The 15,660-nt window shown below is 38.4% G+C and overlaps 1 protein-coding gene across 4 annotated transcripts in view; it reads left to right on the forward strand.

The window, feature by feature from the left end:
• MAP3K7 (mitogen-activated protein kinase kinase kinase 7) overlaps positions 1–15,660 on the forward strand; it is a 49,859-nt gene that overhangs the window by 1,487 nt on the left and 32,712 nt on the right. For 3 of the 4 annotated variants that reach the window (XM_042464935.1, XM_042464945.1, XM_042464953.1), the window contains exons 2-6: positions 3,042–3,152; positions 8,228–8,293; positions 10,619–10,664; positions 13,159–13,297; positions 15,523–15,647. In XM_042464935.1, the coding sequence (XP_042320869.1) occupies positions 3,042–3,152; positions 8,228–8,293; positions 10,619–10,664; positions 13,159–13,297; positions 15,523–15,647 (487 nt within the window). Of the gene's footprint in view, positions 1–3,041; positions 3,153–8,227; positions 8,294–10,618; positions 10,709–13,158; positions 13,298–15,522; positions 15,648–15,660 lie in introns of those variants that run through there. The other variant, XM_042464961.1, reaches the window with a different exon arrangement.

Consider the following 15,660-nt stretch of genomic DNA (forward strand, 5'->3'; position numbering starts at 1 on the left):
AAGCCCACAAAAATCTATGGATGCCAGCCATGGAAAGCCTTTGACTTCATATCTATGCAGCCTCAAGTGGCATTTTGTATTTCCTTATATTATTATAATGGGAGGGTTGACAGTTTGCAGTCTAGGAAGAATATAGTGGAGAACATGTTTTGTATCAGTCATGGAAAGCCTTAGGCCACTTCATATCATATTATCCTGAGAGCTCTTGGTTGAAGGTACTAGGAGAGAAAGGGAATGAAGCCTATGGGTGTATTTTCATATGTGAGCATCCTACATTTGTGTAACTTCACTTGCACATATGTGCTGGGAAACTGTAATAAACCATTACCCAGTAAAATATAGACATGTGGCTGACAGTGCCTTCACTTACTCATGTCAGGCTGAGAAATGTTTAGTCCTTCAGATACATTAAAGTGCCCATCAGACATGGCCAGCATAGCTAGTGATAAGGGGTGATGTGAGTGGCAATCCAATTTCCAAAGTGCCACCCTCTCCCACCTTAACTCTTGTCAAAGTCTCTCATGGATCTTTTTATGTGATACCCCTCTTAAAAATCCTTACAGTGAATACATTTTTTCTGCTCCCAATCCAGCAATAACTGTTCAGCCCAATGTCAAATCCTTCATGGTCTTATATCCCAATATGTTGTTGCCCACCCACGGTCCTCAGTTATCCATATGCCCCCTCAGTTATCCATATGCCCCTTGCTCCCTAAAATATACGCCTAAGGCAAACAAATCTAAACTTGTAGTCATGGAACAGAAAATTTGGGCCCATAGTTGGAAACAAAATGAAGGACAGATGGGGTAACCAAGAACAAGAATGAAGACTGCATAAATCTTGATTAAATTGCATCTTCCAGATCAATACTGGCATGACATGAAAACAGACCAGTCACAGTGTACCAATGATGACTGACATCCAGACCAGTGCAAGCCATGCATTTATGAAAGTCAGGTTAGATCAGCCATGGGCTTAGGGGCTATGTAATGCACCAAAGCCCCTGGCCAGGGCAGAAGTGACCAATTGTTGCAAGTTCCCACAAGGAAGTACAGTACTTCAAAGGACAAACTTCTCTACATACCTCCACCTGTCCTTAGCCCTGTGCCCCATTGCCACATACTTGCCTCTGAATGAATAGCAATGAAAGCACACAGTTATAACAACAAAAATGTCCACTATGAAGAAGAAAAGAGACTGGATCCAAATAGCCAGGCAGGAACTACTAGCTGTACATAGCTGGGGGAAAGGGTATGCATATAGAACTTGACAGATCACCCAACAGAAATGCTCACAAACTAGATGAAATGATAAGCCCCACTGAAGTCAATGGAACGCAGACAGTTGGTGAAAGATTCACTAAACGTTTTGCTCTTTGGGCAAACAAATCCCAGCACTAATGGCATTGTGTGCATACATATTGCATCGTTGATCAACTTTTGTTCTTGCCAATAATCAGACAAATGCAAGTAGTTATAATTAAATCGTCCATCCATCTGTGAGACAACAAAAGTGTTTATGCCGATACTTAGTATTGGTCTGAATGTATGCTCACTGGTGCCTGAAGACGAACTTTACTCTCCCAGTCTTCTAGCAAAATATCACAAACACTGTTCTGTGAAATTCATAACAGAATAAGGAAGGAATTTGTAGTGGCACAAAGATGTGGAAATGGAATTCAGTCAAATACAAAGAACAGTTCATCTCAAACTGTAGAATGCATCATTTCTCAGTAAACTGCTTCTCTTGCCTATGGGGCAAATACAGCTTCCAGTTTCAGATTGTCACCTTGCCACTCTTGGATTTGGAGACCAACATCATTGATCAAACACATCTGAAAAAAATGAGTTTCTTGCATTTATTTGAATGTCAAGAACTTAAAGCTAGTAAAGTTAGCTATACTTCAGTTGAACACCTACAGAGCTGTATGAAACGTTTGTAAAAGTAATACCCTCAGAAATGGAATCTCTTTAGCCTGTGTAACAAAGAAAATGAGTTTAATTATTAGTTCTGACAAATTCATGTGGAAGTCTACTTTGATTAGGAACTGGATCAGTGCTTGGAAATAAGATGTAACAAGTTGCTTTGGTAACTAGTTAGTTTTTGCTCAGGACCTGGAATGGTGTTACCTTTTTGCTTGTAACAAGCAGAGCTTTGATTTTATTATTTTTCTGTGTAACATAATGAGTCTTTTCTGATTCAGAGTAGTGGAGACGGGAAGGAAGGAGGGTCACATAGATGGTTGCCTTGCACTGTTTGTTTGTAAGTTAGGTGTAGTTAGTGGTGAGCTCAGGAGCCTGTAACAAGGAGGAAAGGAGGGTGTGAGAGAGGTAACACATTAATAATATAAGCTTCACTAGAGGATCAGGTTAATTGGGTGGGGGGATTAAGTTTTAAACTTTTAAAAGTTACCTTTTTGTGTCTTCCCCCATTCTGCCCAAATGATGAGACTGCTGCTGCTAGCAACAAGAGGAAGGGAGTCAGTATGAATGCAGGAGGAGGAGGAAAAATGAGCTTGCATCCCCAAGAGAGATTAGTGTACAGGGAGCTTCTGTTGTTGGGCACATTCAAAATCAAATACATGAGTGTGAAAATTCATCTAGAGAAACTGGCACACCAAGATGCAACAGGTGAAACTCAGCCCACCAATATTGTGAAGTAGTTTCCAGGTACATGATTAAACTACAGTTTTGTTACTTGTCAAGTGTTCTGAAAACAAGGGGTTGTTTATTGTTGTGTGCTTTCAAGTCATTTTTGACTTATGGCAACCCTAAGAAAAACGTATCCCAGAGTTTTCTTGTCAAAATGTGTTCACAAGATGTTCTCTAAAGTCATAGTCCAATGCTCAAACCGCTCCACCATGCTGGCTCTCCACAGTGAAGAGCTTATGAAATGTATGCATCTTCAGAGATGATGTGGGCCCTTTTGCAGAACATAGAGGTGTGTTTTACTAGGTCTTTCCTTAATGTTAAGCAAATAATTATTGGAACTATAATTTGTTTGACATATTTATCAATGTTTCCAATTTCCTTTTTGCTTAGGTTGTTGGAAGAGGAGCCTTTGGAGTAGTTTGCAAAGCAAAATGGCGAGGGAAAGATGTGGCCATTAAGCAAATTGAAAGTGAATCTGAAAGAAAAGCCTTCATAGTAGAGGTATAATTTTGCTTTAAAATGTATTCTAATAAAGTCTAGCAGTCTGTTAATTCTGGAATAGTATTTAGATTATGCTTGAACTCGGTGCAGCTACTGAAAACTACCATCAGTAATATGTAATTAGAATTTCTGTCTTAAAATCCATGGATTTGTATTGGTGATGATTTTATACATGAGTCATAAAATGTTCTCTTAGATTTGTTCCTAGATTGTGTTCAGAAACTTTTTTATGTCCATGAGGATGTGTTCAATTATTCTATTCTTTATGCTCTACCTTTTGCCAAAACTGGGACTCCACGGGTTTGCAAGACTACCAAAAAAAAGTAAAGAAAAAAAGAAAGAAGTAAAAACACATATAGTTTAAAAAGTGATATTAAAATAATATTATATTGTCTAGAATTAAAATAATTTAAAACACTGATTCAAAAGCAAAAAAATAAAAGTACTACATCTCTGTAAAAAGTTCCTTTTCTGCTTGCAGAAAAGGATCTTCACCTAGCCGTGTAAAAAAAGACAGAATGAGCCAGCCTAGGAAGGGAGTTACAGAGCAGAGGCAGTCACAGATAAAGTCTTTTCTTATGTTCCCACAAAATATGCATGTGCGAGTGTGGGATCAAAACAAGTGCCTTCACTAAGGAGCTTAGAACGTGAAAGCTCTTATGGGAAGATCTGGTCATATAGAGTCCCCGTATGACCTACTGTATATACTCATGTATAAGTCTAGAAATTTAGGTCAAAAAATTGACCCCAAAACCCTAAGTCGACTTATCCACGGGTCAATGTAAGTATTGTATCTTAACTCTTATTTAAAAGAAGGAACCATCGCCTTGTGAAAGGCAAGGGTATAATCTGTCCTGGAAGCACCGATCCCAGTTTCTCTCTTATCTATCCAGCTTTAAGAGTGAGCGGCAAGAGTTATGGCTGCTGGAATTTTTTGACATTCTTTGACATTGTTTTCCTTTGCTTCATCATTTAGATCCTTTGCTATGTGCCCCTAAATTTTACCCTCGACTTATCCATGGGTTGTATCAAAATCCATAATTTTGGCCCCCAAACTTGCCCTCAACTTATACATGAGGTCGATTTATATTTGAGTATATATGGTAGGCTTCATGGGTATTTATGGGTCATAAACTCTACTTTTGATTGCACCTGGAAACAGACTGGCAACTAATAGAGTCATTTTAATAAGGGTGTTGTGTGCTTCCTGTTACCAGTCCCAGTAAACACTCTGTTCAAAACTCTTTCAATCAGTTGAAGTTTCTGAATATTCTTTGAGGACAACTCTGCATGCACAAATGGGATGAAACCAAAATATGTCACATTGGTCAAGTCAGGCATCCCTAGGAATAGACACAGTTGGGACACTGCTTGTAATTTTATAGATAAACATCTAGCCACTGAAAAAAACCTGAGTATCCCAGTTGAGGGCTGAATCCAGCAGTACACACAAACTGCAGATCTGTGTTTTTAGGGGGAGAGTAACCTCATCCAGCACAATTTGTGTACCCCCGTTCCTTGATCAGCCTTGTAAGTTCCCAGGAGCAACTCTTGTCTCATCTGGATTAAGCTTCAGTTTATTTGTCCTCATCCAGGCCATTACCCCAGTGGGCACCAATTTAATACTGAAACCAGCTTCCACGGATTAAGGTGAAAAGGAAAAATGGAGTTGTGTAAGACAGAATACCGAAATTCATGGCTCCATTGTGGGAAGAAGCAAACTGGCAAGAGGCATCCATGAACCATAAAAATCATACTGGCCATGTTGGTGAAAGGATTTAGGGCATTTCCCAAAGTGCTATGACTATGACTTCCACCATTTGTGCATATATGGGAAAGCTCTCTTGCATGATTAAAGGTTGAACTCTTGTCTGTATGGATATTCTGTTAACTGCTTTGATCTTGAATAATGAACTCTGCAGATTACTTCAGATGGGTTATTGATGTAACATAATACAGTTGGCCCTCCATATTCTTGGATTCTGCATACAGAAATTCATCCATCTATGGCTTGAAAATACTCTAAACAAGAAAAAAAATGTAAAAAACAAACTTTGATTTTGCCATTTTACCAAGCCATTGTATATAACGGGACTTGCGTTTCCATGGATTTTGGTATCCATGAGGGTGGGGGGTCTACACCATGGGCCCACTGTACAGCCAATCTCAGGGACTTCCAGTGGAATTCCAGCAGAATGCAAGGCCAAAGAACAGTATGTGCCGTCAGATTTAATTCTCACCAGTTTGGACAATGTCCAACAAGCATACAAATTACAGCTTTCCAGCTTGCAAAGCATAACTCACCTTATTAAAACAGCTTTCCTGATTGCAAAATTCGGTGCAGGGAACTGAAAGATTAAATAATTCTTCTCAGTCACTAATTGGGGGTATCAGTAGAAAGAAAGAAGTTTGTGGGCTGGATGGTGAATACTGTATACTTCAGTTTCTCTATTCACACTTGTATGTGCAGAATAGAGAGTGAAATTGTCGCTTCTCATGTGTTCAACTCTTTTTAAACAATATTTAGATTGTATGTGTGCATGTGTTTTTAAACCAATCAAACCATGAAAAATTAAAATGTAGATCCAAAGAAGACCAGAAAGTTTGGTGCACGTATAACCAAGACTGAGCACTGCTATTAAGGCAGACACTGAGCGTTTAACAAGGATACAAAATTTGTGGAGTACAGTGACCCCTTGCTTTATGCGGGGGTTCCATTCCGGACTCCCAGCGTAAAGTAAATACCACGCATGCTCAAGCCCCATTTAACTGAATGGGGCTCGTGCATGCGGTGGTGCGGCAGTGCGCGCACGGCCCATTAAGCCTAATGGGATGTGCTGCCTCTTGTGCCCCATGTATTCCCACGCGGCTTTCAGCATATGCTGAAAGCTGTGTATAGCGCACCCACATATGACGCGGGCACACTGTAATTAGGTCCTTCTAAAAGAATCTGAGTTGGTCTGAGAAGAGCTGTACTTTGATTGTTTATATATGAAAGAAACAAAACTATCTATCAGTAAATGTGTTTATTTGTTTTTGTCCATCAGACACCCGAAATTACTTAGTGAATTTGTAAATAAGGCAAAATTGTATGTCACTGAATAAGCACAAGCAGATTATTACTACTCTTTGTGAGCAGCAAATTCAAATGTACTGCCAACAATAAAATTACAACCATAAGTCCTTTTGAGACAAGTTGCTAAAACCCCATCAAAATCCAAGATAAAGACAATTTATATTTTGAAATTAAGTCACATTTGTTTCTTACTTCACTATAAACTGGCATCCAAAATATTTACAATACTGTATTACATTGTCACATAAGATGATATGACAGGATATGGCAAAATGCTTTATATATTTAGAGATAAGTATAGTCTGTGAATTGGTTTAAGTGACTCTTTTTCTTTTCTTCAGCTGAAGTCACCTTGTACATAGCTATTCCAAACCTTATTCCTGTCTCTTCAGCTGCAGTCCCACTGACTGAGTAGAGAGGCAATTCACAGTTAGAGTCAGTCTATATAAATATATATGCAATGAATTTTAATCTAGACTTAGTGTGTTAGTGGATTTCTTGGCTAGTTGATATGTCAAGTTCATTGGAGTATTAGTTAGTCATCGCAACTAATGGTTTGCATATAAGGTTTCCATACACTTCCTAATTGTGATATGAAGCTAAATATTATTTGTAAAGGATGTGTATAAAAGTAATACAAGGTCATCTGTGTAAAAGTGTTTGAAAAGGTGTAGTATGGCCTCTTTGGCTTGAAGGCACTTGTCATTTTGTTACAATATGCAGCTGTGTAAATATAAATCTTAGTTTGAATTTGTTCTAAACTGCAAATCAGCATCTTAGATACACTTGGGTAGCCATTGTTTAGAAACAGCACCAACTTCTTATCTCGTCTGACATGGTAGAGGACAGGCACGGGGATCACCCTTTCATTTTTCATTGTGTAAAACCTCTGGTGTTTATTGCCCGTGCAGATCCCTTTAGGGGTTTCATCCCTTCCACCAACACTGCCAGGCCCTCCCTGTGCATCTCCTTCTGCAGAACAAGTGACCCTACTGGGAAATAGGGTACTAGATTCTCAGTGGCATTAGGTGATCCAGGGAGATACACAGCTATGAAAGGCTTCATTTAGATTTTGTGTTGCCCATCCTTGCTAAGGGCATTCAGAAACAGCAAGAAAAATGCTCACTGCTCTGACTACTTTCCAAGCACAGCAGTAAGTGACAGAAGGACATTATTCTCTCAGTTCCTTTGGAAGTGTGAGAAACAGCTGGTTTCATTGCTTACTACATATTGGGGTTTCAAAAAACTTAGAACTGGGAACAAGTTTTCTTCCGCCTTCTGAATGTATGAAATTCCCTACACAAATTCTCTGTGTGGCCATTCAGGCATGGAGCCATGCATGTTGGCCTGTCCCCCTATGTTTCACTGTGAATGGACTTTACTCCCTCAATGTCAGCTTCCTTAGCTTGAAGGTGAGTAGAATGCTCTACTTGATCCAGGATCATGCTCAGCATCTGAACAGGGCTCATGTGAGACGAAAAACCATCACTCTCTACTATTGAAGGAAAGGCACATGTCTGGCACTTCTCTCTCTAAATTCTTTGCACAGAAAACTTGGAAAGTACGAGAGGTCCTGCTGGGAGGTGTCATTTAGGAGAGATAAATGGCTGTCAAGGCTGACCTGTATACAGGTTTTATGTTCCAATTTAGTACTGAGAAAGAAACACTTGCAATAGATCAATGGGAATCATAGGCTAGCAAGGGAAATTTTAGAAGTGAAATGTGTAACAGGACAAATATCTTGAGCCATATCCAGAGGGTCATTGTAGCAATAGGTGTTCTAAAAATGCAGTCTTTATATCTTGTTTTGTAGCTTTATAGGGATTAAAGTAAGGAACGGAAGTGGATGGCAACTCTTGAAAACAGAATATTATAATATAGCATCAAACCTGGTCTTTTATAATTGGTTATGAATCAATCATGAAAAAAGTTTTAAGAAATGAGCAAGTTGGGCCTAAGTATTTGGCCTTTAAATAAATTGCTTGTTTTTAAATTTCAGCTTCGACAGCTTTCACGTGTGAACCATCCTAATATTGTCAAGTTATATGGTGCTTGTTTGAACCCAGTAAGTACTACCGCTTCAGGTTTTACAGCCACAGTGTGATTTTGTTGTGGGACCAAAAATATATATGTATATGTAGGTTTTGTTAGAAGTAAATGGAAATATCAGTGCCAGCACAGTGGTTGGAGTCCTGGACTAAGATTCAGGAAAAATGGAAGATTTGAATAAGGAAACCCTAGAATAGGGTGGCCATAAGTCAGAGCTGACATAAAAATAACACTAACTCTTTATTTGTTTTCTTTCTACATATTACATTGGCTCTGTTCTCCCTTTATTGTTTAGGGCATTATGGTTATACATACACAAACAATAAAAAAATTTCATGAAAAGGTTGACCTTACAATCTTCACAACTGGATTGTCCCCTAGATAGCATAGTAGCACTATATGGATCAAATTGTAAATAAAAATATACTATGCACCAGGCTATCCTGGCAACAGAAATCACATCCATAAGTGAATAGAGGGAGTCTATTAAAAAAAAAAAGATTCCAAGTAAGTTGATTCTAAAATTGCCTAGAGAGAAGTATCTGAATTATGCCATGTTTGCCAACTATTTGTAGAAGTTAGAAGGCACACCTTATGAAACACAAGTCTGGAAAATTATATTCTCCTTTTGAAAATTATAGTTGCATCTGTTTAAGTGAAAAATGAAGTTGTAAGGAGCCAGTAAAAACTTCCTAGAAATAGATTGATTTTTTGAAAATAAACCTGAAGGATATATAGTGCAGTACCTTGAGGAATTTACAATATTTGTGGTACAACATTCATCTTAAGTACAATCAGCCTTCTTTATCCATGGATTCTGCATCCACAGATTCAATCTGATTTTGCCATTTTATATAAGGCACACCATTTTACTAGATTATTGTATATAATGGGACATGAGCATCCATGTATTTTGGTATCCATTAGTTGTCCTGGAAGCAAACCCCAGCGGATACAAGAATCCACTGTATATTACCCTTACACCAAATACTTAATTTTAACTATGTTTTGTTCCAACTCAAATTGTGAGCTGTCTTGGGTCACATTGAAATGCAGGATTTAAATTAAATAAATGAATAAATGGAGTAATTTGAGTAGTATCTTCCATCCAAATCCAGGGATATTTCAACAGGCAATGCAGACCATTTCAGTTCAGTTGAGTAATATCTGTGGAACCTATATGCCCAAATACCTCACATCTTCTGGACAAGAGTGAAACTGCCAATGAACAAACAGCCCAGAGGAAATATTAACCAAACAGGCATAGCCTCAGATTTAGACCAGATAAAAGAATAGCAAGGTCATAAAGTATTTTCAAAATTAATTCTGGAACTGGTGCATGACATTTGCCATACGTTTCATTTCCTTCCGCCTGTTTCATTCTTTTCCCTCCTTATGTGTTACCAATGTGCAAAAATGTTTAATGCAACTAAATGTTTAATGCAGCTCAGCTAAGCACAGATGTCCATCAGGATTTCTTTTTATGCTCTGATTTACAGGGTAGTGCAGCAGTAAATAGAGTAGTTAAAGGGTTGTGAAGAGTACGTTTAGAAGAAAATTAAACTTGCAGTAAGTTCATTTGTGCAATTATCTCTTTGAAGTCTCAAAATCAGAAAAATAAAAAATTGTATGATCTGAAGTCATTGTTGCTTTTGTACTAATAAGGGCAGGCAGGAGCAAAACAGACATTCAAAAAAAGCCCACAGCAGGGCAGCTTGGGAGCATGGCGATCACATGATGCACACCCCGAAGCCACCCCAACCCGCAAAAGCCACCTTGAAAAGGAGTGGTAGAAAACTGCTTCTTTTCAGGGAACCATTCGGAACTGTGGCAGGAGAGCAGATTGGGGGTGTGCACGTCTGTTTGCCACAGGTCCAGGGTAGTCCCAATCTGCCCTTTTGGGGAGGTCTGTTTCACTCCATAGTCAATATCCTCCAAATTCAGACACAAATTCAGGTGGGGGAAATTTCAGAATCCTCCATATTTTCAGCTTTTTTTTCCAGCACGAAATCATTTCCAAACTGTCACACATTATTCTATAGTTGTAGAAAAATCTAAGAGGACCTTAAAAGCTTTAAAAGTGATGTATATTCTTTAGCATTATCTTTTGTACAATGTTGCCCACTTCATCAATTGTCCAAGGGGTACAAGATGTTATCCAGAATTCAAGGAACAAGTATAGTATTTTTAATTGACATGATAAGAATTGTAGAGAGAGTGGTCAAAAGGAAGTTAAATGCAGAAAGTATCAGCTGTGAGGATTTTATTATTAAAACTGCCATTTGCCCCATGATTGCTGACTATAGAAACAAAACTTCTTTTAACCTGTTTTTTCATTAAGGTATGTCTTGTTATGGAATATGCTGAAGGAGGTTCGCTCTATAATGGTGAGCATCTCTCTTGAATTGCATTGTCCAGAACTACCTAACATGTAAGGGTACATTTACAAATTTGTTTTCATGAAATCAAAGACACAGAAGTGGCTTGGTTAGTTTTTGGTGTTTGGTTGATAGTGTGAGCTCATGTGTTCTTGTTTTGTTTCTCTTCTGAGGGGTGGAATCAGAACCAAGCATTCAATACCCTTGTAAACTACCATTAATGAACTCTGTCTAGTTATTATTGTGGAGATACAGGCAATTCATACAGGCAAATTCAAGTTTGTTGCTGAGTTACACAAAGATTAAATGGTGTGATTATTTCATCATAAGTTCATAATTCACAAACCATTCCATTTCTATCAAGTCAGTTGGTGAAAACATGCTGAGCTGTGGTAACATAAATGTACCAGTAGATTGATTTGTACACACGGACACATTGTACACATCCGTTTATTGACCACCACTGCAAACATCACTGAAGTCAAATAACACTCATTGGATGTTCTTATTCTACTAATTTAGCTCCCAAATTACTCCCGTGTTTTGTTTCAAAAACAGAGATATTCCTATAACAAAGGTCCAAAACAGACCGGCAGTAAGCACTGGGTTGGCAGCAGCATCTGAGCGTGGCATTTAGGCACTGCTAGGAAGCCGCCTGGCTGACCGCACGCATAGTGGTTTCATGGCATTTCGGCAGGACAATATTTACACACACTGAAACACCAAAAAGCCATGGTAGCATGGGTGCCCTTTTTTCGACCCCAAAAAAGAGCAGCATTTTGCTGCTTCTTTTTGGGCCAGAAAAACGCCGGATCAGGTCTGTGGCATGCGGTTGCCACAGCCTCAATCCAATGCTCAAAGGTACAGCATGACGCCACCCCTTTAGGGCTGTCTGTTTTGGCCACAAGCAATCTTTTAACATTTGTGCAGAAGTGGTGTAATTCATAAATAAAATGGGCTGGGGCATGGGGAGATGTATCCCATACTGCTAAACAGAAATGATGTCTCAAACTAGTTTGGTTCCTTTGGTTAATTTATTCATCCTAACATAGGCATACAGTGGTACCTCGGGTTACGAAATTAATTCGTTCCGCGGCTAATTTCGTAACCCGAAAAACCTTCGTAACCTGAATTGCCATAGGCGCTAATGGAAAAAATAGCTCTCTGCTGCCCTCCGGTGGCGGAAAATAGCGCCGAGGTTTTTTCGTAACCCGAAAAAACCTTCGTAAGCCGAAACAATAAATCCCTATGGGATTTTTTCGTATCCCGAAAAATTCGTAAGCTGGGTAATTCGTATCCCGGGGTACCACTGTAGTTGGCTTCCCACATCAGTTTACAGGAATCATTGTTAGATTGTAAGGTTTAGTACAGCCAAACAAAACCACAACCCTATATGCTGTATACTGTATATACTCATATATAAATCTAGAAATTTTAGTCAAAAAATTGACCCAAAGAACCTGTCAACTTACCCGTAGGTCAGTGTGAGTACTGTACTTTAATTTGTATCAAAAAAGGAATCAACTTATTCTCTGAGCAGTGTGCCAAAAGTGAGAGTTTAGTCTGTCCCAGGAGCAGTTAAAATATGCACCAACCATTCAGTTCTCTCTGCCACAGTGCCGCTTCTGGCCTTTTTGAATGCCTGGTTGTCAAAATGGTGATAGTGGCAGCTCTTTGGTGTTTCCCCTCAAAGTAGCACCAAGAGGAATCAGGCTTTAAAGGATTTTTGTGTACATTTGTCAACTTTTCTGGGTTAAAATCAGGCAAAGTTACCACACGACAACTAAAGGTTATAGTCACTGCTAATATTGGCCTGGAACACAGGGCCCAGAATGAGCGGCCAGAGGCCACTCCGGCCACAATGGGGCTGGGACTGTGGTGACCGCACAGCCCACTTGTGAAGCAGGCCGCCGCCGTGGTCCTAAATTGGGGCCGACAGGAGTCAGATTTAATCTGCTTCTTTTTGATACGGTCTAAAGGACCAGATCTCAGCATCAGAGCAGCTTCTGGCCACTTTGTGGGCATACGTCATTTGAACACCACATCCCCAGAGTGGCCGGAAGCTGCCTTATTTGATGTTTCAGGCTGTTGTCACTATTTTCTTTGCTTTGCCTGTTCATCCATTTTGTCATGTGTACTTGTTCTCAGCCCAACCTGTACCTGGTCACCTCCCCCACATATCACACATCACCTTTTATCATAGTCCCTCCTCATCTATCCAGTCTTTAGTGTGAGCACAAACAGTTGTGCCTGTCAGGCATCATTTTTCTTTGCTTCATCCTTTACATCCTTTGTTATGTGCCCCCAGGTTTTACCCTTAACTTATCCACAGATTATTTTTAAATCCATAATTTTGCTCCCAAAACCTGTCCTCAACTTATACATGAGGTCAAGTTATAGTTAAGTCTATATTTCACATCATGTTCACAGAAATAGTGTATTTACATCATATTTACCATAATGTGCAATAAAGTTCTTTTTAGTTTGTACCTTTGTTTTCCAGTTCTACATGGTGCTGAGCCACTGCCTTACTACACTGCTGCACATGCAATGAGTTGGTGTTTACAGTGTTCTCAAGGAGTAGCATATCTTCACAGTATGAAACCAAAGGCTCTTATTCACAGGGACCTAAAGCCACCAAAGTAGGTTTTCAGGAATCATAATATTTTCTGTCATTCAAAGATTCAAATGTTGCCTTTTTTCTACTCATTTTAAAGGCTATTGTGATATATAGTATCTGCTATTACATGTGATGTAAACTATCTTAATTTTAGTCTTGTATGTGTAACAACATGTATAGATATTATTTTCATGATTATTAAAGAGTGTACAGTATTCAGCCCAGCGACTCACTGAAGAATTTAAGAGCACATCTGTCTGTATAACATTTTAGATTACAATTTTAAGAATATATTAGTTCATTTGTACCAGTTCATCTGGACTGGATAGTGTACAGATAGTCCTTTAAATGTTTATTGCTTATATTATATATAAATGGTTCTTGCAAATATAGAATAATTGCCTTTATAGTACTCAGTTCTTTTCTCGATTGGTTAAAACTGAAACAATATGGTATCAGTGTTCCAATAAGACTCACTTTGTGCCAAGATTGCACCATTCTGCCTTATAATGTAAGTCCTGTAGTGACTCAGAAAAGATAAGACATTAAAATAAAATGTGAAACAGTAGCAACTATTAACAATGAAAGCACAGACTATGAGTGAATTATTAACTTAAATCCTCCTGCTTCAAGATTGAACAGTTAAGTCCCTCATAGCCCATCATGTTGTAGGTTCCCCTCATAACTAGACTTACAAAGTAGGTTATTTTTCAGCATTATCACCAGAACAGTTACCCCAGATTTCAGCCAATTGCCATGTACAGTTTGTTTTTCCAAATAAAATGCACTGGGGCCAAAACCAAAAAATAAATAAAATAAAATAAAAAAATCCCAACAATCCGTTACTTTTTCCAATTGGAGTACTCTTAGATCTCAATCAGTGTTAACATAATGGAACAAAAGCAAACAATAAGGAACGTTACAAGGAATAAAATGTTCTTATTGTCTTTTAGTTGACCCTATTGAGTGACGCATCAGAATTCTCACTGGGGTCAGGAAACACAAGCAGTTTATATGTTAAATATTGATCCTAACCTAAACCCAAACTTAGACCCTAACATTTACTACATTGCAGTTCTCATTGGGATCAGAAAATGTCTCACAGCTCACACAATGCAAGATTTTAGTTGTTGCTGCATTGGTTAAAATGAGTTTGCAGTTGGACATGCCATTTAGCATTTGTTTCTATCTTCATTGCTGAGTAGATATAACCATAGTGAAAAACATGTTTTTCCTGGTTAAAATGGGACCTGAAAAAGAAATTAGATGTCCATTAATAACATATATGCCAGTGTCTGATTTCTGTCCATTTCTCATGTTTTAATGCAGGGTGGGCAGCCATGAACAGAGTATATTAATTTAAATCAATGATAATTGGTGATAATTTAATAATTTTAATCACCAAAAGAAAACCTACGTTTGTATCATTGATTCAAGTAACAATTTCCCTGATACTACTTTGCATATTTCCTTAACTGTGGTACAGATCTGATCATCCAAAATATGTTGATGTTGTTCACTACTGGTAGTCAAGCTGCCAATGCTGTGTCAACACACAAATACAGTCAGCCCTTCTTATACATGGATTTTTTATACACGGATTCAAGCATCCACAGTTTGAAAATGTTTAAAAAAAGTATAAATTTCAAATATCAAACCTTGATTTTTCATTTTTTATAAGGTACACCATTTTGCTATACCATTATATTTAAGGGGACTTGAGCATACATGTTATACACGGGGGATCTTTGAACCAAACCCCAGCGTATAACAAGGGTCCACTGTATAACAGTACAGTTGACCCACCATATCCATGGATTCTTTATCCACCAATTCAAGCATCCACTGCTTGAAAGATAGATAGATAGATAGATAGATAGATAGATAGATAGATAGATAGATAGATAGATAGATAGATTACACAAAGGAACCTTTGATGTTGCCATTTTATATAAGGGACACCATTTTGCTATCAATTGTATCTAACGGGACTTGAACATCCACAGATTTTGGTATCCACGGGGGAGCCTGGAACCAAACCCCAGAGGATAACAACTGCCCACTGTACTTCAGTTTAAATGTTGGATAAATGTAACATGTAATACATATTTCTTTATATTTAAATCTTCAAATATTAAATCTAAATGATCTTTGTCAAGATTGAAAACAATTCTGCAGACATGCATTAGAGTAATAACTACTCTGCTTTAGTTGGAGAGCTACTAAACTATTCTTTTTGTTTGACAGCTTGCTTTTGGTGGCAGGGGGGACAGTTTTAAAAATCTGTGACTTTGGTACAGCCTGTGATATTCAGACACACATGACGAACAATAAGGGAAGCGCTGCTTGGATGGCACCAGAAGTTTTTGAAGGTAACAAAGTAAC

Source organism: Sceloporus undulatus, chromosome 1, assembly GCF_019175285.1.
Source record: "Sceloporus undulatus isolate JIND9_A2432 ecotype Alabama chromosome 1, SceUnd_v1.1, whole genome shotgun sequence".
NCBI lineage: Eukaryota > Metazoa > Chordata > Lepidosauria > Squamata > Phrynosomatidae > Sceloporus > Sceloporus undulatus.